The sequence below is a fragment of the Plasmopara halstedii genome (assembly GCF_900000015.1).
Source record: "Plasmopara halstedii genome assembly, contig: Scaffold_2683, whole genome shotgun sequence".
In the NCBI taxonomy this organism is placed as follows: domain Eukaryota; phylum Oomycota; class Peronosporomycetes; order Peronosporales; family Peronosporaceae; genus Plasmopara; species Plasmopara halstedii.
In genome coordinates, this window is record NW_020189589.1 from 3,080 (window position 1) to 30,818 (window position 27,739).

Consider the following 27,739-nt stretch of genomic DNA (forward strand, 5'->3'; position numbering starts at 1 on the left):
GTGTGTAGTGCTGTTACAGGTACTCGGGGACAAGAAGTTCGGAAGCTTGGACAAAACATTGTCGGCACGTTCGCGCGCACGGTTACACCGACATTCGTTCAATAACGGGTAGCTGTACTAGAGCACGAGTTCGACGGATACGCCATGAATTGCGATTCCTCACAATGGAAATTTGAAATATCGTATCTTCTATGAGGTCCACGAAACCCCACTCAGTGGTCATCTTGGTCGCGAGAAGACATACAGTTCTATTAGTTGCCACTACTGGTGACACAAGCTGTACAAATGAACGAGCCCATATGTGCGCACGTGTTAGACGTGTCAAAGGGTAAAACTCGCTCGGAATGCGGTGGTGCCGCTGGCCAGTTTACCGGTACACTCCGGGAGTTAGCAGTCCATGAGTATGGACTTTGTGTTTAGCCTGCCGAAGGACTTGGCGGGCAACACGGATGTAGTAATCTTTGTGGACCGTTTGAGCAAGATGGCTCATCGTGCTGCAGTGCCGGACACCATCGACAGTGTGGGTACAGCAACGCTGTCTACCGAACGTGTCATTCAACAGCATGGACTCCCGGGGTCAATCGGTCAATTGACCCTGACAGAGACCCACGCTTCGCTGGGAAGTTTGAGTCTGCAATCGTTAAGGTGCTGGGCACCAATTTGACTATGTCAACAGCGGACTTTCCGCAGACCGATGGCCAGACTGAGCGCTTGAATCGCGTCACTGATGTCGTTTATCGCAGCATCTGCGCTGAGATGCCGAAGCGCTCTGAACAATGCAGCGCTTTCGTCTACCGGCTACATACCATTCTCCGTAAACGGGCTTGCTAATCTCCGCGTTCCGCTGACGCCGCCATCCCATGGTTCTAGGATTGGAGAGGGAAAAATAGCTAAACGGCTAGCTGATGTCAGCCCCCTAACTGTCCGTATAGAAGTCGATGAGTTCCTGTTTACCAGACTAAGTGTTCTACGACACGTTCGCGATGCGATGACTGAAATCCAAGACATGCAGAAAAAATATGCAGACGAAAGAAGCAAATATTGTTGAAAACAATGAGGTCGGAGACCTGGTTTTATAAAATGCTAAAATCTTCATACACATGCAGTCTCTGCTGTCTTCAAGACAAAGCTCCGTCCACGGTTTTTTGGGCCCCTTAAGGTTATGACCAAGCGACGCCTTGCGTATACGCCCAACCTTCCGAGAAGGATGTGCACCCACCTGGTGTTTAATGTGGGCTTACTTAAGCCGTACCGGAATCCGGTGGAAGTGAACGATGAAGCGTTGGCGCCGAAGCGGCTCCCACATACGCTCGACCACCAGAAGCTGGGCTAGCAACCGGTTCTGAGCACGGAGTGCAACAATGTTCTTTTTCAATGGCGCAAGGCACTCCATCGTCACACGAAGCGACGTATTTGTATGCTCGGTAGCTAAGAGCCGCTCCGGCAAAGCGATAATCATCAACGTGACGCAGTCGATGCACAAAGTCTGCAGTCTCTCCGCGCCACTCCAACCATCCACAGCCGTGGCCAGAAAGGGAATCAATTGCTTTCCTAAATTCTCAAACACATCCTATGTTCTACGTCGAATGCGCTATTAAAAGCCATAACAGTCTTGCTGACGATGATTTAAAGTATACATCTTTCCCTGCAGCTCTCTGCCTTGTGATATCCGGTAGCAGCACGATTCATAATCGCCTACGGCGATTTAAGATATGGTTGCGCATTTCACAAATCACATCTGAGAACTGACTCATAGCAACTCGAGGCGCATGTCAACACTCTTGGATTTCATAAAACGAAATCTCACGGGTCCCAGTCGCAGAAGAATTGCCCCCTTGGCGATTTTGATCAAAAAGTGGGGAGGCCTGTGTCTCATGGAGGCTTTAAATTTTTCGGATCACTTCGCGCGCAGGCGGTACTCATGTGACGTTGTGACGTGAAAGACAAAAGTCACTTTTGGGTCGACTTTGTGACTTCATTACGCTCTCACTTTGAGCAAAAAGCCTGCATGCAAAGGCGCGCAACAGCTCTGCCGCGGTGCGGCGGATAAAGTCTTACAGCTTTACCCATAATGACGACCTGCATAGCCTGTAAACCTAAGGCAAGCTTTTTTAGTTAGCTAAGTTCAGACCATCAGAAACGAGCTGAACGTCGTCACACGTTCTGCAACGGAGTGCCAAAGCCCTCAGCCATTGGAAGTAGGCACGGAATGTGCAGCGCGGGTTGGACGTATAATCTTCGAGAAACGGCTTTTGCCATATGGCAATTGGTGGAGGCATAAACGCCGTGTGAAGTTTGGATGATCATTGCGATCATTTGTATCTGAAACGACCACTACCTCTTCTGGATCATCGGATGCGGTCCTTGGCGTTCCCATCGAGTCAGGTGGACAAGTCAGGGGAGAGGACTCTGATCACTGCATAGCGTGAAACTAGCACTCTCCGCTCCAAAGTTATATACTATTATGTTTTTTATAATAGTACCATACTTTGGAACTATAATTCCGAGAGTGAAAGATATTTTTACACCCTGGAATTTTACGCATTTCAGTAAGATATGTGTACCCAATTTTTTGGGGCATAAACTTTATTTTTAGATTTCGCTACAACTGCTTTCAATTATTTTGATAAGTGGAGCAATTAAGTAGAAAATTGAAATGTGAGGATCTGATTCAAGAAATGCAAATTTGTGACCATTTGGTATATTCATTATACAAGTCTCAAGTTCCAACATTGACAATAACAATTGACTTTCTAACCCACATGCCAGAGCCTTCTCTGACTTGTGAGTAACAATCAAAGGTGCGGAGAACGTCATGAACTATCTAATGTGGCAGCAATTACTGTGTTAATCGTTTGCAGGCATATGAAGTAATGCACCTCGTTGTCCAATTTACGTCTCGAAGAATACACGTCCATGTTCCCACAATTATGCGGTGTTTAAATGTCTATTGTAATTATTTACTGGACACAGCAGGGAACTTGAGCTGCATCTTTAGACAATGTTCATGCCATCGTTGAGCCAGTGTGTGTTTTCTACCACGAGGCAAATGAGCCTGTCGATGCTTTAAACTTGGACCATTCCTCAAGATTTTATTGTCTAAACGACACTTAATTACTATTTACTTTCGTTGTCTTAAAACCAAAGTAAGTTGAAATCGTTAGCATTGTATCGTACGGTCAGCATTTACTTTACGATCGAAAACCACCTAAGAACTTTGTAAGATTTACTTTTGATTATAATTGCACAGATCACACAAGAGTCTGCTCTGCCTTAGTAAATATCATATCTAGACTGTATTAATCACAGAGTCATCACGGCGTTTTGATAATGACAGTCTTGCTTTCAAGATAATTGCGAAGACCTTGCATTCCCTGTTCGCGACCAACGCCTGAATTCTTAAAGCCACCAAATGGCGTGTTGGCTTCAATGACCGTGTAGCAATTCACGTACACAGTGCCGACCCGCACACTATTTGAAATCTTGATCGCATTGTCGAGGCTGGATGTGACTACACCAGCACCTAGACCATACTCGGAATTGTTGGCTCGTTCAATCACCTCGTCAATGGTTTTAAACTTGATAATCGACATAACGGGACCAAAAATCTCTTCACGAGCAATAGTCATCTCTTCCGTCACATCAGCGAACACAGTTGGTTCAATATAGAACCCTCTGTTACCCCAACGCTTTCCACCACAGATTAAACGAGCACCTTCTTTCTTTCCCGTCTCGATATAAGCCAGAATTTTCTTAAACTGAACATCGTCGATCTGTGGGCCATGTTGGACAGACAGATCTTGTGGATCACCAATCTTCATAGATGAAGCAGCTTCACCGGATCGACGGACGAATTCATCATAAATACCTTCCTGTACGTACACGCGGCTACCGGCGATACACACCTGGCCAGCATTCAAAAACAGACCAACCTGTGATTGTCGGATAGCAGCATCAATATCAGCATCATCGAGAATGATATTAGCAGACTTGCCGCCAAGCTCAAGACTGATGCGCTTGATATTATCCACGTGCGATGTACGTAGGACCTTTAGTCCTGTCTCGGTAGAGCCCGTAAGTGCGACTTTGTCTACATCCGAGTGTTGTGTGAGGTGAGCACCGACAGTACAACCGCCACCCGTAACAATATTTACTACTCCTTCTGGAAAACCCGCTTCAACAATAAGTTCAGCAACGCGTAATGCCGTAAGTGACGTCTGCTTCGCAGGCTTAAGCACCACAGTGTTGCCAGTAGCTAATGCAGGACCCAATTTCCAGGATGTCATAATCAATGGAAAGTTCCACGGAGTGATTTGGGCGCATACACCCACCGGTTCTTCCTTGGTGTAGCATAAATAAGGTCCTGGAATCGGAATTGTACTACCATGAATCTTGTCTGCCCAACCGGCAAAGTATCGAAGCGTGTTGATACAGGCTTCAACATCTAAGAAGCGTGTGAGAGACCGCGGTTTGCCAGCATCGAGCGATTCGAGGTCGGCTAACTCGTCACCATTCTCCTCGATAAGATCTGCTAAACGGTAGATTAGACGGCCTCGCTCTACAGCGTCAATAGTACGCCATGTACCATTAAAAGCATCTCGAGCCGCTTTAACAGCAGCATCAACATCAGCAGGAGTGGCTTCGGCCACAGACGCAATTCTTTCCTCAGTCGCAGGATTAAAAGTATCAAAGGTTGCACCATTCGAAGAAGGCACAAATTCATTGTTGATAAAGAGATTCGTTTGCCTCACTGGGTCGTTCAAATCAAAGTGACGTGGCAAGGGACTAGCTGACGAGGAACTGCGAGCAGTAGCAGGAACAAGGCGGCGTAAAATGGATCTTTGCATTGTATGCAAGCGAAGTCGAGATTGAGTATTAGCAGGTAAAATGAAGAATGATCGATGTCACTTATCCTTGTCGAATGCATCAAATCGAATCAGTTGCGTGCCTTCGTAGTTGATATAAGGTCTTCATTGCACATTTCTCGACACACTAAGGCGCTAGTGAGTACACTTATGACGCAATGTAGCGACAAGTGAGCTTAAAGAATGGATAGGTGGAGTACGATTGGCATTTAAAGCCTCGACCTACGGGAAGGAGCGGTGTACACTTAATGCTTACTGATACTGAGCTGTATTAGGATATTATATGACTTCAAAAAATTGGACAATTGTCGAAGATGTATAGAAATGCACTATGTGAAGGTATATATATCACTTGAAGATAGGAGTTCATAAAAGCTCGTTATGATCAAGAAAGGTAGAGGTAGAAAGGTCTTGAAACTACACTAATGTTCTATGGTCGCGCTCTAAATGAATAATTCCAAGTCAACTGTGATAAGGAGGTTCAAAACGTGCGCATGAGGATCTTCTGTCTATTTGCTGCCTCTAGATCCTTCGCGCCTTTTCTGCTTTTAACTCAACATGCTTCTCTTTATAATTGATGAAAGAAACCAACGTAGTTTACTAGTTTTTCTTTCACCTTATCATCTCGCGAATGGACACTCATACTAGATTAGTAAGCAAGTTACGGGAAAAGAAGAGTTGGGACAACTTGCGCATAACGATAGTGTAGCACGTCGTCTCGACAACCACGTTTATGTGTGCTACTGGAAAATGCCGATGACAGAGCAGCTGAAGTTTCTGATGAGTAATCGCGTCATATATTGAAGAATCATGAATGAGATCGTATCATTACCTGTCGTGCGACATACGCCATATATCACCCTTTAAATGCTTGCTACAAGCAATGATGTCTCCTTCTCAGGTGCTTCGTCTATTGCAAACAATGGCAAGGACAGAACATTTGTGGATCCGGTGCAGGAATTACGTAGCAGTATATCCGGAACAGAAATTACGCAGTGTAGTATATCCGGTGTAGGAAATGGCGTATTGAACTAATATGAACAAAAACTGGGAAGATCGGCTTGGCTTTGTCGTGAGTTTTGATGTCTTAGTACTGTATATGATTTCTAAAGTACATTCATGAGTGCGCGGCAAGTTGTCGAGTTGTAAACGATTTAAAAGCAACAAGAGAAATGCATAACGAATCCTGAAAGATCCCGCGGTTGTTACGTATGTTTGGTAGAAAGTTCGAGGACTTTGTCACAAATTTACCGTTTTTCTACCGCGTTATTAGGTTTTACCAGTTGTGTAATAGTATTAAGCAGTAGAATATATCTATGCGATATTAATAGCTTGGAAGTTACTTCTTCACAAGTAAGTGTCATTTTCAAAGAATAATGCGGACGTTCTACAGAGCACAATTCATTAAACTCTGTCTCACGGCAGAGAATGCAACGGACTAATTACAGATGAGACGTCGACTCACAGCCTTCGCGCTACTAGGGCTCTCCAAACAGAAGCGTAAGTGAAATCTTTCACATAATTTAATACTTATTGGCTACTATTCTATTTTGATAATACTGTATGTAGATGAAATTAAGTCTAATTTTAACTTATAGTTAATATATGTATGTATTGCATGGCTGACAGCTTACGTTTTCCAGAGATAATGGTGTAACGTTACACAGTATTTCGTTCATTTCAATACCAATCCATTGATACATTTGACTTTCGCACATTAACACAAAGTATGATGCGTGTCATGATTGCAAAAAAGTGTAATGCGGACGTGCATTTAATACGGTACGTACCCGTTACACACTGCACTTCGAGCCATCATTTGAGCCTTACAGTACCTGCTCTTACAAACCTTATTTGCAATAGGGGCTCACTTTGCGTGTTTTTGCGGCCCAACAAGCCCTAAGAAAGGCGCAGTCCTTGCGGCCGACGCTCTTTAAGGCATTTGCGGTTGAAGGCCTAAGGCGTTCTCTGATAAGCAAGGTCATAGTCGCTTCCAAGCCCCGACCCAGCATTTCCGTCCTCACCGAGAAACATACAGAAGATCCATCCAGGAAAAGCGGGATTCTCTTGACTCCACCTTGTCTTTGCACGAATTGCGCACTCCATGCTCCTTCCCTGCGACGAAAAGTGTCATAAATTCCCGCCGCGTATCTCACGACGACGTCAAGCCTGTAACCAATGAGCGAAACATCGCTCAACAAGCTGAGCTTACCCGTTACAAAAACCCAGAGTATCAAAGATCCCTACAGGTCGTGATTATGTATTGAGCAGGTATTCGTCCCAACAAAATGGAGCCTTCACACGGCTAGAGGTGCTGGCCATTTTTAAATAATGAGCAAAACGAGCGCTCGAAAGCTGCTTTGTGAGCGATTTCTAACCCCTTAGGTCACAAATCCTCAAGAGTACCACCCGCGCCTGAACCGACAGCACTCATGTAAATCGTATCTTTATAATAACCGTATTTTGATCTCTGAGCGTTTGGAAAAGCACTGAAGCCTAGCACAGGGTGAAGAAGACACGTCACCACACCCGTCAAGAAGTGTCGATTCTAGACGTCATATAATGCTTCACTTTTCATTGTGCTAGCACAGCTTGGATGTCGAAGTAAATCGTCTCAAGCTCTTGCAGGTAATGGCCTACGCATCAAAACGAGCATGTTATATCACTTGAAGCAATACTGGGCCCCACTTGCTACGCGCTGTGACAGGCAAGTGTGTCCCTTCATTTAGGAAGATAAATCCGAATGTGCACCAAGTGGTAAGTCTCACGATGCTAGGGAAATCTCGCCAAAACGATCCTTAAGATATCGCGATCATGCCATCAGATACTCGTGACAGCTCTTGTAAATCCCGGGTCATACAGAAAAGTGGACAACCTTCTGTTCAGCGAGTAGTACTGGCAAAAGATAACTTTCCCACGGCCGACTCTGTACACTATCTCGGTATTAATGACGCAACAACTTTCCGTAACAGTCTAAAATTCTGACCGATACCGGGATGATCCATGTGTTAGCTCAGCTATGGGGATTGTAGAGGCGCTGATTTGTTTTTAATGGGCGCACTATATCCCCAATGGCTCGTAAGAGATCGTGGTATGGTTCTAACAAGCCCAAGTAAAACACTCCTCAGGACATTGCGGACTGAGCTCAAACTCCCATACAGCCGCGCTCGTAATTGATCCAATGTAATGTAGTGGCGACTTAGTACTGTAGATGGCAGACAGCGCATATGTAGGTTTTAAACTGTGTTCAGTGAGCCATTGCATATCCATGTATGCTCCGTCTGCCTATAGTATCTGCATTTCGTTTCGGTGAAATTCTGGCTCCGAACCAAGGCGTCAATACTTCATCATATCAAGACAAGGGTCAAGATTTTGCTACGAAGCGTGTCCGAGCTGATATCAGCGAGTTGAATCGTATCGATAACCTTTCCAGCACCCAGACGGTAAACACATTGTGGCTGTGCCAAAGACGCGCGGTGTTTGAGCCAAGCCAATATTTTTATTATTTTGGTCTACGGTGGCGATGTATAGACAGCATTGTTCAAAGCTACCAGTATTAGTAGGATGACTGTAGCCACCGTTGCATGCGGCGAGGGTTCAATTCGTTGCCACGTTTTGCACGTGCAGGTCGCACACGGCCTGATGTTCGCTGATATGTATGGCGTTAGTTTACTGAAGAGTTCCCTTTAACAGGGCCGAATAGCGTTTTGTGCTTGAAGTTTTTAACATGAGGTATTTCTCTACGCAGTGTCATAAGGTGAGTGCTGTAATATAGCAAGTCTAAAAATTGAGGAATAGCGGTGCAAATGTATCCATACACTCTGATTAATCTACACCCGGCTCACAAACTTCTTACTGCCCAAAAATTTCCGCTATGCAACACATGTTGTTGTGACATATACACTATATGCATCGCATCATCAATGCTCAACGTCATCATTGTGAGCTATGACAAGGACAACATAAACTACTACATCAATCCAGCTTATACTTTAACTCAACGTTATATTCGACAGGCAAGGAAGATGTATCCATTTTTGTGGATGATGTGGCTACGGCGTCGATGTGCGCATTGACGTACGCCAAATGCTTATACTCTTCAGTATACTTCATAGCGAGAAATTACCTGATACAATCCAGGCAGCTTTTTCTGCCGCTTTGAGCTTTTGAGACCGAAATCGCTTACACATTCATGCCCGACAGAAATCTACTTTGATCCTTTATTACGAAAAAAGGACAAAAATCAAAGCACACACGTTGTCTTTTTTCCCGCCACCGCTTTTAACTCAGCAACATTCACTTGCCGCACTTCGGCACCTTTTGACATCAGTTATAAGTAGACTAGTTTGGTGGCGAGTCATATCGGCGTATTTTGCGCTGTTTTTAAGTAGTTGGCCAGGTCGAAACGCTTCCGTATGGCCGTTCGGAGTAGCGACACAAGACAAACTACCACGACTTTAAAATTCGCGGGGCCTTCCGGCAAATCATGTTTGAAATGATTTTTACCAGAAATGAATTTTCGCTGATACCCGAAGATCAGCTAACAAGCAGTTAATTCCGAAACATACTGCTTGCAAGTGTTCTATTTGAATGTCTATATCCGACTTTCTGTGCTTTACACATCACGAGTAAGAATTTTATGTCGTTTAAGCTTCTGCGGCGCACAGACGCATCCCGCTTGGGATACCAATCGTATTGCATGGATAGTCATTGCTTCTGATGATATGGTGGCTTAATAGTCAGCTACATCAAAGGCTGCAGCCACCATGTTACCACCAAAGTTTGCGCCGGAACAATCGCTGTATCAAGCATATCATAAGCATCCAAATGTCGTCATTTGTTGTTTATCTTCTGAACACAGACAATGAAGGCCATGTCGGGAAATTCACACTCTCTTGCTTTGCGGCTTTGCAAAGAAGAAAGCGCCCATTGCGTAAAACAGGTTTCATGGAGGGGACATCAACGTGGAACGCGATATGCGGTTTCAATAACCAGGTCATTTTTCAATAACGCACTTCTGTCTGGGAGCAGCACATATGGTCGGAAAATCATCACCACGTCGCGATATTCTTGCAACAAAGGATAAAGAGGTATGACTAGCCTCATTCCTCCTACCAAGTGCTTTGCGAGTGTCCTCAGTGACCAACACATCCATGTTGGTTGGTGAATGCGACTTTTAACTAGTATGCTTCATCCAGTCGCGGAATTGAGCGCCTAAACAGCAACTATGTACTGAGTTTGCTCTCCGTTTTCAAAATTGACATTCATATCGGATTGATTGAATGTAAATTTTGCAATATGTACTGTTCAAAATCTTGTAAGTACTTGTATTGCGCGACGTGAGATTAGCAGCTAGTGTGTTCGACAAAACTCTCCTCTATGGACTCGCATGGTCTTCATTAGAACTGGTACCTTGTTGCCTATGATTAAGTATCATTCACGATTAATACTAGTACAATGAAAGGAGGGCAATTAGGGTTGTGGATCATGTGGCAATAACCCAATGCTATGCAAAAACATAGTTTATTATCGAACACAGTAAAGTAGACTTAGTTTGTATCAGTCTGATTTATATTTAACTCTAAATCATATGTCACTTTTGAGATACAAAATATAAAGCAAACAAGTACCTAGTTTATTAAAGTCTCTCATTTCCGGTTCTAGATAGAGTAACCTCTCTGCGCGTTATTTATGCGGACTCATCCGTCATATCTGCCGCTGTGTCAACAACCTCATGCAGAGTATTCCACCGCCATCAAATTCGCTGTTATCTTCTTTCTAGAAAATGCCGTACGTTCCGTATTCTGTTTCAGAAGGCTGCACATTCACTCTGCGATCCAGATCTATGCTGGGAAGAATATTACATGTGAAATACAGTTACAAAACTTATGCGAATATACATATTGGCTTTTAATGTACGCGATGCTGGAAAAAGTGCTAGTAGGATTGTGTGAAGCACACATCTGATGCTCACCCCGCAAAGCGTGTATCCAATGTATACGTGGTCTCGATCGTCCTTAATAGCACATCGATGTGATCACAAGAGATATTTCGTGAAGAGCATAAAAGCTTCATTTGCTGTATGCATTCGCGTGTGAATACTGGAGGTGTTTCGATCGAGCAAACTTATAATCACAGAAATGGAAGGAAAGTTCTACACAATCAAACAACAACTAAATTTATACTTTGAATCGAGCTGACGATAACACATGATTTCGTTTTCAACGCTGTCGCATCGCTTCTCTTGCCTTGTGGCTCGTACTAAAGGCGTCATACACTGACAAAGAGTTACACAAAGATAATGGTTGCTTCTGAAATTCTCACCTCTGACAACTTATATCTCAACGTTGTGGGCTAATTCAGAATAATTAAGCACTTATATAATTTACTAGCTAGATAGTTACAAAAATTTACTGTCAGTGATACGTGTTTTACTTACCATAACCTAATATTATTACACGATAAGCTCTTTTGAAAGTACTGAATCTTGTCAGTGCCTTCCCCCGTTTTGTGCGTCAAAACGTACTGAGACAAAATGACTAGTAACGACAAGGTTCCTCCTACAGCAACATTGGACTTCAAGCCCACATTGGTGTCTACTGCAGAGCATGCTTCAAATTTCGCTCAAAAGTGTGATCCAACGCATGAACCCGAGCTTGCTTCAGTATCAATTCCAATGTCTATCTCAGTACCAGCGTTGGAGTCATTTTCGCTGTCAAAGATTGAACCTCTTTCAGTGTCCGCACTAGAGTCATCTTTAGTACCTGTATCTGTGATTTCTCAATACAATCGACTGGATGAAGCAGATTTACAAGAGGCGAAGAAGTTAGGACTATTACTTGAGAATTTACCTGTGAACTTAGATGCTACAGCGGCGGACTTTGGCATTGCGTACGAAAAAAGAGGAGGCACCAAGATCGCAGGCTGTGCCATTGACGTTTTTAAAAGCCAAAAGTTACTACAAGAGCGATGTAAGCAATTTGCCATGCAGCGTGGTTTCCAGCTGTTTGTATCCGGTAGCAGTACACGACCCAATGGCGGCGGAAATGTCAAGTATCGCTGTAAAAAGCTCCATGGCCAGCAATTTTTTGACCCCGACACTCCCGCGAACAAACTGCAATGTCCGTTCTACATCAATGGCTACGGTAAGGACGAGAATTGGAAGATCACACGCGCTTGTTTCCTTCACAATCATTATAAGTTTATTGGCTGGCGAATTGGGCCTCCACCGCCACTCTATCCGGTCGCTATCGCTCCTTCGACAGCAGTAACTGGTGATACTATACCCACTGCACCTTCAAGTACAGATCTTATCGTATCACAGGGTACAGTAATACCGACGGGATCACATGAACCATGTACGGAATCTTCTCTTACTCTTGATCACTTGCAGGCTGCTCAAGTACGAGTAAAACCGCAGAGGAATACGACAATGTCGATGAAGACACTCTGTCGAATCGTAACGGATGAGGTAAATCAGTATCCGGCATCAAATGTTGTGATGGCCAATTTAGATGGCAAGGCGATTCGACGGATCTTGCTTGCACAAGGCCATACAATTAATCATATGATGGCATCCCGAATCAAGCGGCAACTTCAAGATTCACGACTCACTCAAGTACGAACGTCGTTTCAAAAGTTAAGAGGGTATTTGAGTACTGTCGCGGAGAAAAACCCAGGATCTTTGTTTCGGGTGGATACAAGAGACGATGGAGCATTTACCCGCGCATTATTTATCCCAAATGCGACATTAAATAGTGTCAAATCTTGTCGTAAAATTCTGTCGCTGGATCACATTATCCCACGTATAGAGACACCATCGGAATCAATTATAGGAAATCTTGAGGATGGAGACATTGATGACGTCATTTGTGGTGTGTATCTTAAAGCTGCAACGAAAGACTTTAATGACGATGTTATTACGTTTGCACTCGCACTTGTGACCGAAGAAAATCAAACAAATTGGGAATGGTTTCTCACTGCATTGCAAAATACGCAAGTGGTGGACTGGAATCAATATACAATCTTTGCTGGTCGTATGTATGGATTAGAAGCCGCTATTCATAGTGTTTGGCCGTTAGCAAGTCACCACTATTGCATGCGTCGACTAATAGAAGATGAACTTGAAACGACAACAAAACTCCATCTGTCTATTGAAAAGAAACAAAGTCTCTTTGATCTGGCCCGCAGTGACAGCGAAGTTGAGTTCGACACTCTTTATAAAGCACTAGTCACTACGAATGAAGCAGTCATGGCATATTTGAATAATCTGGATCGCGCTAATTGGGTGAAATACGCGTTTCTGGAAAACTTTCGGCGACCGACATTTAATGAATTAACGTCGGATCTTTCCATGGCGTTAGGAAGTGATGAATTGTTGCCACAACATGCAAGCCGAAGCCATATTGACTGGTTTGGTCAAGATACAATCAGTAGTTCGTACCCTCTTAACGCGTTCCACCAGTATTTTATTAAAATTGCCGAGATTTTTCACCAACGTCGTCAATCTGTCAAGACACGTCCAGGGCACGAGCTTGTACCCAAGCGAGACGCACAACTCCAACAGATATTACAAGGAAGTCAGCGCTGCGAGGTATGTTGACAATTCATGTTTGTGTGTTCAAGCTTTCTCTCACCCAGTTCTATTGACTACAGTCAATTCCTTGTTCGAATGGACTCTTTATGGTGCGCTACCTTGGCCCAACACGATTGCAAATTCCTGATAGTTGGCGACATGTGAACCTTGTCGATTGGGAATGTACGTGTCTTGACTGGCAAGATCAACACTTCCCGTGTTTGCATGCAATCCATGCTTCGGAATTAGAGCAACGTCGAATCAATTCATTGTACGATGCGAAACAAAACTCGATCGGAAAATATCTGGCGAGTTACTCGACTTCGTTCGCACCATGGCCAATCGAGGCTTCTCCTATTGATCCATCGCTTAAAACGCCTCTTGATTTCTACTTTTCTGAAGACGGGACTGGTCGCCGAAAGCCCGGCCCGCGACCAAAGAGAAAACGGCTTAATGAAGATTTAAATCGGGAAGAAAAGTTATAACTTCTATCGATTTTGAAGGAAACTCATGAACCTGCACGACAAATTTGGAGTAAAAAGGGAAATTACGATATCTTACCCATGTGCTGAATCGAAAAATGCGTTGAGTTAACTATTCTTCTCTTTCGAGAAAGCAAACTGGACACGTGGACTGCTCCGCATAGTGAGCAACATATTTCGAAAGATCTTAGCATCGACGCGCACACAATGTGCATCAAATTAAATTTAAAGACTCTTTCTCGTGATGAAATGATGACACTATGCACGATTCGAGCTGCAAAGACCTTGTCCCTACGTTCAAAGTTTTATAACTGATACCATCGTGATTACCAGCTCACCATCATTCTGGTTGTAGTACAGATGCAGCACTTCTTCCATTTGCTGTAACGAAGGCTCTACTCAAGCAAGTGTTGTCAAAATTGTATAGATACAAGTCAATGGAAAAAATGTGAGCTTTATCTTTAAAGTTATATGAACAAGTACTTTGCTCGTCAATTTGACAATCTGTTACTCCCACGGACATCGCGTTGTCTTCTCCGCCCCTGTTACATACAGTGCGTGTTCTCCTCACTCCATTCTTCATCTGTTCGCTATAAGCTGCGGATTCTTTTTCTCGAAAGTGAAGACTTTGGTAAAAACACAGACGGTAGCACAGTGCTCAAAAATCGCGTGTTGCTTGACGAAAACGGCCATAGCGCCGTAAGAACATCAGGATTTTGGAGCAGCGATTCATAATGCACTCCAGGAATCGTCACGTGTACAGCCTCGTATGCTACTAGAGGGTAATAAAAAAACGATGAGAACAATATCAAAGTGAAGGCAATTTCAAATGAAAGTGCTGTTGCTGAAAGCTGGGTATTGTTTTAGAAGTTGTGCACACTGGCGAAAAGCTCGTATCTGAACCAAAGTGAATACGATATCTTTGAGCTGCTCCATGATCGTGCCGTAGGAGGGTCTCGTCAATCATATTGGCTACTTGCTCTTCTACGTACTGCAGACTGGGTCAAAAGATCTAATCTTCGAAAATGAACACTTTTCATTGACTCTCTTGTTTTATTAGCTTTCTAGACGGTCGTCACCTTGACCTTCCCGTCTTTAGTGACTGAGAATTTAGTAAGTTTCGATGGAAATGACTGTCGAGCCAATCTTTCGCATTCCAAGCAGCTCTACTTCAGTATGCGCAATGCATCCAGCTAAAATATGTTGTGACGTCCAAGGTCATTAACTCTCAGCACCAAGAAAACAACTCGTATTGACTAATATTGTTCACATCTACGTTCCGGGCCTTGTCATCGTTTGTGACTCCTCCAAACCCAGGCCGCTCATTGTGCATTGTGAGCGTTTAAACCTTCGAGGGTAAGGGTGGAGAAAATCTCCTGTTCCAAATAAGAGAGGCCGAAATGGCCATGGCGTTCGCCATGGTCCATACTGAGCAACAGCGTGTGGCGCTAGCTATCTCCAAGCTCGGTGGTCGAGTGCGAGAATGAGCACTGACGTGCGGTACTTCGGTTGAAGTGGTATTTTTCTACTGGGCGGAGCTGAAGCTGCAGCTGTTACTTGCCCAACCAAGCATAACGCGTACGATCGCGTTTCCTTGTCGACCGACAGGGGTAGAAAGAATTGATGGACTTTGGCCAAGGATTGCGTACTTTCATCGCCGAAATGGCAGCCGATCCTCTACCCGAGGCGATCACAGTGACTGTCTTTACAGAGGGCCTCCGCACGGGCGTGGCCACCATAGAAGTCTTCTGTATGAATCCGTCTTCTTCTGAAAAAGCGATAAACGTGGCATTGCATGCCAAATTCAACTATAAGTCGGTACGACATGGTTTGAATGCACACCATCATAGCTCTTCGAACAGGCCTGAGCCAGTAGACCTCAGCAATGCGAAAGAGGAGGATGTCCTCTGAGCTACCGGGCAGCGTTTAAACACCCAACGGTGTTTTGTCTGCGGAGACACCCGTCACCTTTGGACTGATAGTCCCCTGCGGAAGGCGCGTCAAAATTCATCGAGCCGATGTCCCACATCTAACCAGTCTGGCTCGTCAAGGGGAAACGAGAAAACCAAGCAGGCGCGGGGCGCCCTACTGGAGAAGAACTGAGTTCTTTCGGGTCTCAAAGGGGTAGAGAGCAGCAGGACAAGCCCCGAAGAGCTCCGTGCTCATGAATATGGAGCGTATATGCTAGCCGGGCTTGCCGGTCATAAAAGCGACCGTGAAGGGCTTTGAGAAGCTATGACAAATTCTGATCAATTCCGGGGCGTCGAGCATAATTGCTCGACGCTCCACGATTGAAAAAGTTTGTTTGCTGAGGTCTGAAAGCGCGGTCGAGTGACACCGTCACTGTGCCGAGAGTCCCTGTGGACCTCGGTGTAATGTTTCTTGACACTGATAGTGTGGAACGCTGCTTTGTCTTAGACTTGGATTTAAGTTATGACCTCATCCTTGGCATGGCTTGGTTAGAACACTACGAGCCATGGATTCATTGGAGGTCGAAGACCTTGGGCGCTACGCGCACACCTCCTGGTGGAGCTTTGGTGAGTCATGAACCCACCTCTGCTAGGAAGCAGAAGCGCTATTGGCGCAGGCACTGGATCGGGACGGTCAATGTGCTGGATAGCGATGTATCCGCGTTGTCTTACACCGAAGGTGAATCGGACAAGAGTCCTGACCATGGCTCGCGGGTTGAACGTGTGAGGGCATGCAATGTTCTGATCACTGCTCACGTTACGAAGCAGTTGCTGCAAGCCAAGAGTGGTATGGTCGGACGAGGTCCGAGGCATCTTGAGCAAGGCCCTTCTGATGCGCGTTGAGTGGCACGTTATCCACTGGACGAAGACTACGGAACTAACAGATCTATGTCGGATGTTGTTAATAGCATCAAGGCTTCAACGGAGCAGGGAGTTGGGACACTGGACGACGCCGAGTGCGTGTTCCTACTGGTCTCGCCAAGACGTAAAATTCTTTATTGAGAAAAGATGGTGATGCCGTATGTTATCTGCATGACGCAAACCTGCGTGACAATTGTTGCAGACGACTCTACGGCTGTCAAGGCCCTTGTCCAAGTCAGCCTTGTGATTGTCGTTACGAGTGATAGTTACACAATCGAGTCGCGTCTCACACTCCACATCTAGATGCCGACAGATTTAAGCTAATGGCTCAATTAAAATGGGACTGAAAGTAATGCGCACATCGAGATAATCTCAATCGTATCAGTATTGAACTTAGCGGTACGTCTGCTAGCACCATTTTCGACGATTGCTGATATCAACCCCAGTCATGATATAGCCTGTTTAAGAGTGTCATGTCATCGTGTATATCGATATAAAATAAAGTAATCGAGTGTATGGAGTACATCTATAACGATTAATAGGAATTTGTGAACAAAGTGACAAGTTTAGTTGTGATAGTAGTAAAAAGGGGTCTAATTCGAAAATGATGTGGCTAATAAAACGATCTAATTACGCTTAAACATACCTTTTCAAATAGATTCATTTTTTCTTTGTCTACAATATTCAATATCAATTCTTACCCTTGCTTAGATTTTTTGCTAGTAACACCTATGAGCTGTGCATCTACTGCAGCAATACCAGCAGTAGGATGATAAAATCGTATCTCACTTATCATCCGTTGGCGAATCTCCAACACATTCATCTTTTTTTCGTCAAATTCAAGCAGAATCGTTCCAGGAGCAACAAGTTCTTCTTCCAGTGATCGAATGCTAGCCAAATACTTGTGCGACAAAGCTTCATCTAAAGTCGCACGCTTATTCGGATTCATCTTGAGCATCCAAGTAAGTAGATCAATAGCTTCCGGTTCAGCACCTGGATACATTTCCTGCAGATTGCGCTTTGGTCGAGGTGGCAAACTACGCAAATAGTATTGTACGTCAGGATCTGCTATCTCAGCAATATCCTCTTCCTCCATCGTGCCCAGAACGTCCAAAATTGTATTTAATTGGTCACGACTATCCTGGGGCAACGCCACCTGTCCAGCACCTGGACTCAATGGAAAACATGAAACTCCAGGAAAAAGTGGTTCGCGCTGGTAATGAGACGGCACACTACTTTTCTGCATACTTAGTAGCTCTGCAAAGATACATCCAACCTACAAACATCCGTTAAACTTAAGTCCATTTTTGATCAAATGAGACTACACGGACGTACCGACCACACATCAATAGCAGCAGAGTAATCGTGATCACGAAAGATAATCTCAGGTGCTCGATACCACCGAGTGACAACGTGTTCAGTTAATTGGCGCTTGATTCGACCAGCAGGAGTACGTGGATGGACACCCACACCCTGCAAAGTGCTTTCATCTAATATTGATCCATCATTTAATCGCTTTCGTTTGCGTCCTAAAGTCGAGGCAGACGACGAGAGACCACGCGCCAAACCAAAGTCACAAATTTTTATGGCAACCGGGGAAAGATTTAACAGCACGTTAGCTGGCTTCAAGTCGCGATGTACAATTTCAGCCGAGTGCATGTACTTTAAAGCCTTGAGTAGATCTAAAAGTAGCCACCTCAAATGCTCAGCTGTCAAAAACTGTGGTGAATGCAGCAATTTTTCTAAATCAGAAGGAAGATATTCGAAAACGACAAAAAGGTCTTGAAAGTGGTTCATGTCCAATGGTGAAATAATTTCTCGAATCTGCACAATGTTCGGATGTCGCAATTGTCGTAATATACAAAGTTCACGAAGAATACGCTTCGCATCAATTGGATCTGAAAAGACATTTTGAATCTTCTTGATTGCCACAATCTCTCCTGTTGGCAAATGCTTGCAACGTACTACTTGTCCATAGCTTCCTTGTCCAAGCACACATTCAATCGAATAATTCGGTGCAATTTCACTCCATCCTGGAATTGTCGATGCATTCGATGTCATTGCAGCTGGAAGTGACGATGGAATTGCTGCAGCTTTGGATACTGCGACGGTCACAAGAGGCACGACAGCAGTCGCCACCGCTTGCGTTGAATTTAAAACAGGATCTGTCGATAATACGAAGAAAGAGAATTAAAGTGACATTAAACACAGCACTTTAAAGCTCAACGTACGATTTTTAGATGCTTGATTCAGCACAGCCGGTGTCGTTGCGAGTGTAGTCTCGTTGACCGTTTTCAAAGACAGATGGGTTAGATCTTGTGCCACAACGAGCATACCTGCTCCAATCGGATTACCTACTAAAGGTGTACACGATCCCAGCAGTGTAAGCTTCATCTCATCTTTCGTAACAAGCTCTAGTATAATTCCAGTTACAGCAGATCCTTTCACACATTGAGCCAATGCATCAATCAGCACAGTAGCAGAAGCAGGAAGAATGAGATGCGGTAGCTCCTTGATAAGATTGCGACCAGCGACTTCATCTCGTAAGTACCCACTTAATTTAATAGCGCAATCATTCCAAAGGATCACACGCATAGCTTCGTCGACTACAAATACTAAAGCAGATGACGTATACAATGACTTTCCAAGACTAGCCAAGCTCTCAGTACTTGCACAGTAATTCTCAATACTAGCCACAAAGCTCTGCACCGTAGCTACTGTCGTGTCTTCAAACTGCTCACCAATTGTCTGTAGCATGATCTTACGTACAACACCATTGCGTTTCACAGGGAGAGCAGCAGGTGTTGGGACGATAGTAGACACACCACCAAGTTTCGGTGCTGCAGTTGAGCGCTCACTGCTTTGATCGACACATACGGATGGATCAAAGTGTACCGAATGTGTTTTATTGCCGCTCATGGTTCTTGAGGGCTAAGGAGAAGCTTAAATGACGTATTTTCGTCGAGTCGGAATGAGTCCTCTACGCTCTACTTTAAGTCAATCTCATGTATCGAAATGATTAAAAACGTTATTCTAACAGCCAACTGGTTTACATTTATCGCCATCTGCGGTCCTTATGGCTTCCACGCCATTCTATTCAATGCAGTTGGTGCAGATCTCAAATTTCTTTCTCAACATCGCTCAAAGATCTTGTAGAGGTTTGTAAGGCACGCGACAGGTGTGATCAATTGCGTATCGTTGAGCTCATGAGGTGGACAAAAAGATGAAGATTTTGTCGCTGGAAACAACACATGCTCTAAAACTAATGCTTCGCTCTCGGCATTGTTAGGGTATCGCATTTCACCGTAATATTGAGCTAACACCTGTGCCACTGTCTCAAAACATGGCTCCTCTTCCTCCCAATTCACTTCAGTTGCCAGATGGAACACAAATTCTGGTAGGGAATGGACTGAAGGTTCATGATCAGGTAAAAGCTGAGGAATTGTTCGCAGCATCCCCTGCGAATCAATATCGAGTGAAAAGTATTCAGAAAGCATTGGACCATTGGCAATCAGAAGTGTCTTGATTTCATCGGCAAGCTGCTCTTTGGGTCCGTCCTCGTCGGCGTAGCCATTTCGCGGATTTCGAAGCGCTTCAAGCACAAGATCGTATATCGAAAACGAAGTTTGAAAATTTATCGGTCGCATTGCACCGAACTGGTGACATGCTTGCTGGTAGAACACATGAAAGGCAATAGCATCGTGTCGCACAATGTACAGCTTTGTACGGCATTGCACGAGTGAAAAGTGCTTGTCAACGACTCCAACGAAACTGTGCTCACGAAAAAGCTACAGCAACGATGTCACTTAACCACATTAAAAATATCTCAAGATTCAGGTCTCAGACGTACCCGACAAAGTGCGTTGTTCGTCTTTTTTTGAATATCAAGCAATAAATTCTGGACGCTTGATAGCATCTGTGGACTTTGAGTATTTTCCAGACTTTCACGACGATCATTTTCGTGCTCGGGTGTAGGCTCTACACATAAAACAAAGGAACAAGGTGGCGTTTACAACAAGTATTTTAGCGTCCAAACGCGAGTTCATACCATGAGTAGATTGAATGACTGACAGCTTTCTTTTGCAAGGTAAGGTGGACGTTGCAGCATTGGGGCTCTTGACGATCTCATTGTGCTTCGAAACACTTCTGTCACGATTAACGTTTTTGTCTTCTTCAGTGTCTTGCGAACTTGACTGCGAAAGATGACTTCTTTGAGATTCCAGAAAACAATATTTGTCAATTGTGTTGGAGCGATGATCAGTTCTCACTAAACGCTGCGGAGCCTAATAGATTGCAGTTTCACTTATTTTCTTGCACATTCACTAGCCCACAATACAAAATCACTTACCCGTGCTGGTTGGTATATTTTCGAAGGTGGCGTCCTCTTTTCACTGAGATCAAGCTCAATCGAATCAACAGACGTGTTAGCTTCATCTTTGCTTTCAAGCTCTTGCTTGTCTTTTTCTTCCTCGCTTGATTCTGCGTTTCTGTGATCCTCGTCAGTGATACTTTTGCGTCTGCGCTGTTTCGTCAACACATCTCTATTATTTGCTGAAGGGATTTCCAGCATGGTTGTGATCGGCTGCACAGAAAAACTTCGACTTTCATTGCTACCTTTTAACTGCTTTTCGAGCGCTTGACTTATCGAATCGATTATGTCTTCTTCGTGTAGAAAGTGGACCTAAACGGCGTTAAGATAATAAGCTTTATAACCTTTTCATATTATATATTTGAACCGACCTCTCGTTTTGTAGGATGAACATTTACATCGATGTTACGTGGAGGAAGTTCCATGCTCAGATAGAGAAACGGGTGTGTGTTCTTCGGTAGATACAGCGAATAAACATACTCACAAGCCCGCTTGAGCGATGGACACTCGACAAGACGGTCATTGATAAATAGGATGAATGTGCTTTTCTGCAGACTACGGACAAGTCGAGATTGTTAACTCGATACCTTAACGTTAGTTGACAAATGATTGCAGAACATACTGATAATTAGCGTTGCTGATGTATCCACGAACATGACGCTGTAGATCCAACGAGCCTGTAGCACTTGCGCCTCTAATGTGCTCAAATGGAATGAGCTCACCTGCAAGTTTGTTACCGTAGATAGCACGGATCGCGTCCAACTGCAAAGAGCTTTGTGTAGTGTTAACACCACATGAAGATTCACGATGCTACATACTTCAAGAGTCAGAGATAGGAAAGCTCCCTTAATCTTGCTAGCCTTACCTTTTTGCAAACGAATCCGACACCCTTTCCACCAAAGTGAACAGCATATCTTTGCACTACATCCAGGATTCTGCTATACTGCTCTGACGCATTCTTCAGCGCCACTTTTCGCGTATTCAAGTTATAAAACAAATCTTCAACCTTCATAACACTCATCTCTTGAGTTTCAAGCGTAACATATGAGTTTCTTCTGTAAACGTACCACAATTAATGTTCCGTTCTTTCCCGCACATGGTTTCGGATCTTTCGACTCTCCTGGTCGCTTTGCCACCAACTTTCCATCGCGATACGAAGCTCTATAATACAAAATCCTTGAGTTATATTCTCACGTCTTTAGTTTACGTTTACTCATTGCATTCATCGTACTTATAAGCGCAAGGCTGGTCTGCTGTCCGAGATGTGATTGACACATGCGCTACATGCGAAATACTAGCGAGTGCTTCACCTCTGAAGCCAAAACTTTTGATATCTTTAAGATCGTCAAAAGTCTTAAGTTTACTAGTTGTAAAACGCTCACAAACAATCTCGAGATCCTGACGCTGAATGCCTCGTCCATTGTCTTGGATCTGCAAGAGCTTGAGACCTCCTTGACTCACAGTTACTGCCACATGTGTAGCTCCTGCATCAAGTGCATTCTCAAGCAATTCTTTGACTGCATTAGCAGGACGATGCACGACTTCTCCAGCTGCAATACGATTAATTACTTCCGGACTAAGGCGCTCAATGCGTGGTATTGCTGACATATTAAGGATTGACGTACTTTTCATTTTATCATTCGGGGTACGGTGCATAACCCAAAGAAATTGGGGTACCCTGTAGTTTGACAACATGGTAACATTTAGCGTATATAAGTCGTCCAAGTATCTCTTCGACTGCGTTGTCGCTATAGACAGTAACCTGTCGATATTGTGTACGACAGAGAACTTGAATGCATTTGAAGCGCTTCGGTATGTATTAGAGGCCAGAGCGATGCATATAGCTAAGAAATTGAAAGAGACGCTCTTGTGTAGCATAACACATGATTCAAACACGAGTATTGCAAGAACAATATGAATGAGCTGACTACGTTAATATGGTAGACTGCTTTCGGTGAATGTCATCAAGCGCATGGATTTCTATGAGCTGGACAAGCTGGTTACGTGTTGTAAAGGACAGGTAACAGCAATGAATGAGATGTATCAATCAGTGAGAAAATGTTTACGATTTTGTTCGTAGCTTATCCAAGTTTTTGTTAAATCGGCAACGCAAGGTGACATTGCTCCATTTGAAAAGTTTTCCAAGTACTTGAAAAGTCGACAACGCGTGAGTTAGTTTTGAGCCCATTTGTCTTGCTGCAATGAAATGCTTATAGGGTGCGTTTGTATTGCGTGGTAACAGGCTGGGGTAGCTTTACTTGCAGATAAAAGGCTTTTTGTACTAGCACCGGTTGAAGAGAGTGACTATCTATTAAGGTGTTTGGTTTTAAAAGCGGAGCAAACACCAGAAGCCCCTGCCACGTTACCGTTGAAAGCGAGAGCAAGAAGCTTCGACAAAACAGCGTCTGATTATCCCTTGCAAACAGAATTTGATCCAAAAGCTAAGATCACATTACAATCAGAGCCGGAATTAGCAAGCGAGACCGGTGAACGTGGCCAAATTCGACCTAGTAGCTTTAGTCGTGAGCAGCGACAAGACATAGCAGACAACTCGCATCAGAATTTGCCACTGCCCATATCGAACAATCAGAAAGTTGAGGTATTCCATATCTTGAGGCTTTGTGCTTGATGAATCAATGAGTGAGTGTAATGATTATTATGTAGACCAAAGTCAAGCCATTATCAGCTGCAACGAATCATGAGGTGGCCTTGCTTTCTAGCTTGCCGAGGATCGAGCGGGCAACAAAAATCGCTCAACTTCGGTCAGTATTTACAAAATTTCATACTATTGCACTCATGCTTATTGAATTCTTTCGTGCTCAGACAAGAGTATGGACTTTTCCACGAACATCATTACAATATTTTGCAAGAATGGAGTAAATCGGTATCTAACTGAGTTAGGAGATAAAATTTGAAAGGAGGCGTTTGCCTAAGCGTGTGTGGTAACCGACGAACCTCCACAAAATCTTACATCAATATCATGCAGACTTACTAGTCGATCATCAATATCGAAGAAATTCTGAATCTAGTTATTACGCAGCGCCTCCATTGCATCTAATTCTTTAGGCACTTTCGATGTCGTGATCTCAATGCCAGATTCGGTGATCTACGACAGGAAACACATGCATGACATTAGCGCGAATCAGCAGGTATCTCAAAATCATACGTACCACAATATCATCTTCTATGCGAACTCCTATACCTCGAAACTCTTTTGGCAAATCAAAGTCGTTCTCCGGCAAGTAAATACCAGGCTCCACAGTCACCACCATGCCTGGAACAAGTGGTTCACATCGCATGATGTGCGGTGTGTCGTGCGTGTCTAATCCAAGATAATGGCCAATATGTGTGGGGTTATACTTTTGAAATTCGCGAACAAAACCACGCGATTTTGTTTCACTTTTACCCTTTAGAATGCCCAGCTCCATCATACGTTCTCTCATGATATCCACAGAGTAATCATGCAAATCATTCAAAGAAATCGGCGACTTCATTTGAATCATATTATCCAAGTGCTTGATGCACTTCTTCTGGACGTCCAAAACAAACTCATACATCATAGTTTGTCCAGAAGACAGAGTTCCACCTACAGGCCATGTGCGCGTGATATCGCAAACGTAACCACCAGCAACCTCGCAGCCCGAATCAACTAGAACCAAATCATGCTTGTGAAGCATGCCACGTTTAGCCAAATAGTGGATCACTGCAGCATTTGATCCTGAGCCTACAACATTTGGAAATGCGTTCCAAAGCGCTCCATTCTTCTTAATCGAACCTTCAAATGTTGATCCAAGTGCAAGCTCTGACATTCCAGGACGTGTGTTCTTCATCATGTCAATAAATCCCTGTGTACCAATCTCAGCAGCAAATCGCATGCGATTCAGTTCATTTTCCGATTTAATAACACGAAGCTGCTCAATTAAACTGTCTCCCATGAAAAACTTATTGTGATAACTTTTTGTTGCCTCGACAAACGTGGACGAATAACTACCTCCATTAGGCTTCAGTACAAAGACTTTGTCTAATCCAGACAAAAGTTTGTGCAATGTTGGAGCTAATTCTGTTAGTTGAACGGCATCATCAGCTAGATATTGATCCTTTGCTCCATTCAGACCTATGCGAGCGCCATCCCATTGTTCACTGCACCATCTATCAGATAAATACAAATTGATATCAACTACAGAAAACACACCTGTGAGGATCTCGTGGACGTACAAAAAGAACAAAAGAACACACATCCGGAGTCTTAAGAAGCACTGCGTGTGCGTCAGGTTCTTCAAGTCCAGTGAGGTACATAAAATTAGTATCTTGATGAAATTCCCACGGTATATCATGAGTCATGTACTTGACTGACGCTGCGTTCGTAATGAATGCGGTATTTGTAGGCATTAAAGCGAACAATTTCTTTCGGCGTTCTTGGAATTCCGAGGCTGGAAGACCTAGTCATGATATATTATGATCAAAATATGGACAAATTATCACCATTTCCAATGACTCGTCTCGCACCAGGTTGTAGATACCCTGCCTTCACTTCAAATGGGTTGCATGGCTTGTAATTAGCCGCTACGGAGAGTGTTGACGTAGCTCGTGCAGCGATCGGAGCCCGTAACGATAGCCGCAACATGATATGACACACTTCACATATAAATGTCGTTTGAATGTCGCATGAAATTCCTAAGTGCGAGCTGTTTGACTGGTCACAACACTCAAGAAGTGCGCGATAGCGTGGAAGAGTGAGGAAGTATCGTCATTGTAAGGACCTTAGCAGCTGCAGAGACTGTAAGACAAGATGCCACAACATGAGCATATGGAGATGCATCGCAAACGCCATGGTGTGCGAATGGATGCTGCTGAGAAGAAGCGTAAGAAAGAAGCGCGTGAGGTGCATCGCCGCTCACAATTTGCCCAGAAGGTTCATGGTCTGCGTGCTAAATTGTACAATCAAAAGCGATTTAAAGAGAAGGCTGCGATGAAGAAGACACTAGCACTTCATAATGAACGTACGAATAAACACGCTAATGACGATGAGATTCCGGACGGTGCTGTACCCTCTTACCTGCTTGATCGCGAGGGTGTTTCTCGTGCTAAAGTTTTGAGCAATACTGTGAAGCAAAAACGTAAGGAAAAAGCTGGCAAGTGGGACGTTCCAATTCCCAAGGTGAAACCAATAGCTGATGATGAAATGTTCAAGGTGCTGCGTTCGGGCAAACGACGCAACAAGGCTTGGAAACGAATGATTACAAAAGCTACGTTTGTGGGTGAAAACTTTACCCGCAAGCCACCAAAATACGAGCGCTTCATTCGTCCTAGTGCCATGCGCTTTAAAAAAGCCCATGTTACACATCCAGAGCTCAAAACTACGTTTCAGCTGGCTATACTCGGCGTTAAAAAGAATCCTCAGAGCCCACTATACACCCAACTTGGGGTCATGACCAAAGGCACTATTATTGAGGTAAATGTTAGTGAGCTCGGTTTGGTAACAACATCTGGAAAGGTTGTGTGGGGAAAATACGCTCAGATCACCAATGTGCCGGAAAATGACGGCTGCATCAACGCTGTGCTACTTGTCTAATTCTTATATACAAACCATTTGCCATATAAATTGAATATCGTCACTGCTAGTGCAACGACGTAATAGCTATTTCAATATGTCACTTAGCGTAATTTGTTTTTTCTTATAGATTAATAAGTCCAGGGTAATTTATTGTGAATTTTCGACATAAAAATTACATGGGCAAAAGCAAAAATATTCGAAGTGATATTTTTTCATTTCAAGTAGAATATTGTGCTTCATTGGGAAGCGTGGCCTTCGAGCGGATATCGCTAAGGTCAAGGCCATTGTAGATTGGCCGGTTCCAAAGAAGCAAAAAGACTTGCGTAAGTGGCTTGGTCCTTTCAACTACTTGCACAAGTACAGCGTAAACTACGCAGAAATGGCCCGGCCATTATCCAATCTTCTTAAAGAGGATGCGGAATGGTTGAACGAAAATGTCGTCAGAGAATGTCTGTGCATACGCCCTGTGGGACCTGAACAACTGCGTCACAAGACGATTGAATGTTGCTGGTGCATTTGACAGCCCTTGGGGCATCAGCAGCCACTCCCACAGCATGCCGCTCGGAGTGCTTACCGCTGTCACCGGAATGTCACTCGCTCTCACGAGTTGGAACCCCGAACATCAGGAGGCTTTTGACGGAGTCAAAGACAGCCTCCTGCATTCACCGATACTGGCGCTGCCAGACCCTGATCGTCCTTTCAGCGTTGTCTGTGACGCTTTGGACTTTGCCATCGGCTGTGCACTGCTGCAAGCAGACGCTGAGTGGCGAGATCGGGTGATCGCGATCGAATCTCGACAGCTTAAAGCTGCAGAGAAGAACCACACAGTTCATGACAAGGAGCTACTTGCTATGAAGTATGCTCTTGTCAAGTTCAGGTTCCACCTGCTCGGCTCCAATCCGTTTGTGATCTATACAGATCATGCGTCACTACGCACTGCGACACAGCCACCCCACCTCTCGCAGAGGATGGCTAGATGGCTACCCTTCTTCGAGAAAATATACATTCGAGGTGAAGTATAAGCTGGGAAAGCAGAATGCTTTGGCTGATGCGTTGTCACGCA

The 27,739-nt window shown here is 44.1% G+C and overlaps 10 protein-coding genes across 10 annotated transcripts; 6 read left to right on the plus strand and 4 right to left on the minus strand.

Annotated features, from left to right (window-relative positions):
• Positions 1 to 397: 397 nt before the first annotated feature.
• Positions 398 to 2,874, plus strand: PHALS_04845 (reverse transcriptase; the record flags this gene model as incomplete). Its single annotated transcript, XM_024718697.1, has 3 exons — positions 398 to 576; positions 2,790 to 2,801; positions 2,862 to 2,874. The coding sequence occupies 3 exons, from the start codon at positions 398 to 400 to the stop codon at positions 2,872 to 2,874; spliced, it is 204 nt and encodes a 67-aa protein (XP_024584070.1).
• Positions 2,875 to 3,314: 440 nt separating this feature from the next.
• PHALS_04846 (aldehyde mitochondrial precursor) lies at positions 3,315 to 4,847 on the minus strand (the record flags this gene model as incomplete). The annotated part of the gene is made up of 1 exon (XM_024718698.1): positions 3,315 to 4,847. The coding sequence occupies one exon, from the start codon at positions 4,845 to 4,847 to the stop codon at positions 3,315 to 3,317; it is 1,533 nt and encodes a 510-aa protein (XP_024584071.1).
• Positions 4,848 to 5,464: 617 nt separating this feature from the next.
• PHALS_15052 (uncharacterized protein) lies at positions 5,465 to 5,989 on the plus strand. The gene has a single exon (XM_024718699.2). The coding sequence runs from the start codon at positions 5,680 to 5,682 to the stop codon at positions 5,878 to 5,880; it is 201 nt and encodes a 66-aa protein (XP_024584072.1). The 5' UTR covers positions 5,465 to 5,679; the 3' UTR covers positions 5,881 to 5,989.
• A 5,411-nt stretch (positions 5,990 to 11,400) lies between these two features.
• On the plus strand, positions 11,401 to 13,925 carry PHALS_04847 (hypothetical protein PHYSODRAFT_559903; the record flags this gene model as incomplete). The annotated part of the gene is made up of 2 exons (XM_024718700.1): positions 11,401 to 13,458; positions 13,521 to 13,925. The coding sequence occupies 2 exons, from the start codon at positions 11,401 to 11,403 to the stop codon at positions 13,923 to 13,925; spliced, it is 2,463 nt and encodes an 820-aa protein (XP_024584073.1).
• On the plus strand, positions 13,924 to 15,245 carry PHALS_15053 (hypothetical protein PHYSODRAFT_504486). Its single transcript, XM_036407169.1, has one exon. It carries the CDS (start codon positions 14,394 to 14,396, stop codon positions 14,655 to 14,657), a length of 264 nt encoding a protein of 87 aa, XP_036263420.1. The 5' UTR covers positions 13,924 to 14,393; the 3' UTR covers positions 14,658 to 15,245.
• Positions 15,246 to 17,450: 2,205 nt separating this feature from the next.
• On the minus strand, positions 17,451 to 19,672 carry PHALS_04848 (cmgc mapk protein kinase; the record flags this gene model as incomplete). The annotated part of the gene is made up of 3 exons (XM_024718703.1): positions 17,451 to 18,029; positions 18,089 to 18,918; positions 18,985 to 19,672. 3 exons carry the CDS (start codon positions 19,670 to 19,672, stop codon positions 17,451 to 17,453), a joined length of 2,097 nt encoding a protein of 698 aa, XP_024584075.1.
• A 212-nt stretch (positions 19,673 to 19,884) lies between these two features.
• PHALS_04849 (dna mismatch repair protein mlh1) lies at positions 19,885 to 22,778 on the minus strand (the record flags this gene model as incomplete). Its single annotated transcript, XM_024718704.1, has 9 exons — positions 19,885 to 20,541; positions 20,604 to 20,731; positions 20,802 to 21,036; positions 21,102 to 21,434; positions 21,494 to 21,677; positions 21,745 to 21,932; positions 21,988 to 22,128; positions 22,190 to 22,283; positions 22,354 to 22,778. The coding sequence occupies 9 exons, from the start codon at positions 22,776 to 22,778 to the stop codon at positions 19,885 to 19,887; spliced, it is 2,385 nt and encodes a 794-aa protein (XP_024584076.1).
• Positions 22,779 to 22,815: 37 nt separating this feature from the next.
• On the plus strand, positions 22,816 to 24,018 carry PHALS_04850 (Spen paralogue and orthologue SPOC, C-terminal; the record flags this gene model as incomplete). Its single annotated transcript, XM_024718705.1, has 6 exons — positions 22,816 to 22,934; positions 23,067 to 23,142; positions 23,203 to 23,289; positions 23,365 to 23,721; positions 23,787 to 23,884; positions 23,946 to 24,018. The coding sequence occupies 6 exons, from the start codon at positions 22,816 to 22,818 to the stop codon at positions 24,016 to 24,018; spliced, it is 810 nt and encodes a 269-aa protein (XP_024584077.1).
• Positions 24,019 to 24,147: 129 nt separating this feature from the next.
• On the minus strand, positions 24,148 to 25,746 carry PHALS_04851 (probable xaa-pro aminopeptidase 3; the record flags this gene model as incomplete). Its single annotated transcript, XM_024718706.1, has 4 exons — positions 24,148 to 24,228; positions 24,293 to 25,262; positions 25,315 to 25,561; positions 25,629 to 25,746. The coding sequence occupies 4 exons, from the start codon at positions 25,744 to 25,746 to the stop codon at positions 24,148 to 24,150; spliced, it is 1,416 nt and encodes a 471-aa protein (XP_024584078.1).
• Positions 25,747 to 25,911: 165 nt separating this feature from the next.
• On the plus strand, positions 25,912 to 26,694 carry PHALS_04852 (ribosome biogenesis protein nsa2; the record flags this gene model as incomplete). The annotated part of the gene is made up of 1 exon (XM_024718707.1): positions 25,912 to 26,694. The coding sequence occupies one exon, from the start codon at positions 25,912 to 25,914 to the stop codon at positions 26,692 to 26,694; it is 783 nt and encodes a 260-aa protein (XP_024584079.1).
• Between the last annotated feature and the right edge of the window lie 1,045 nt (positions 26,695 to 27,739).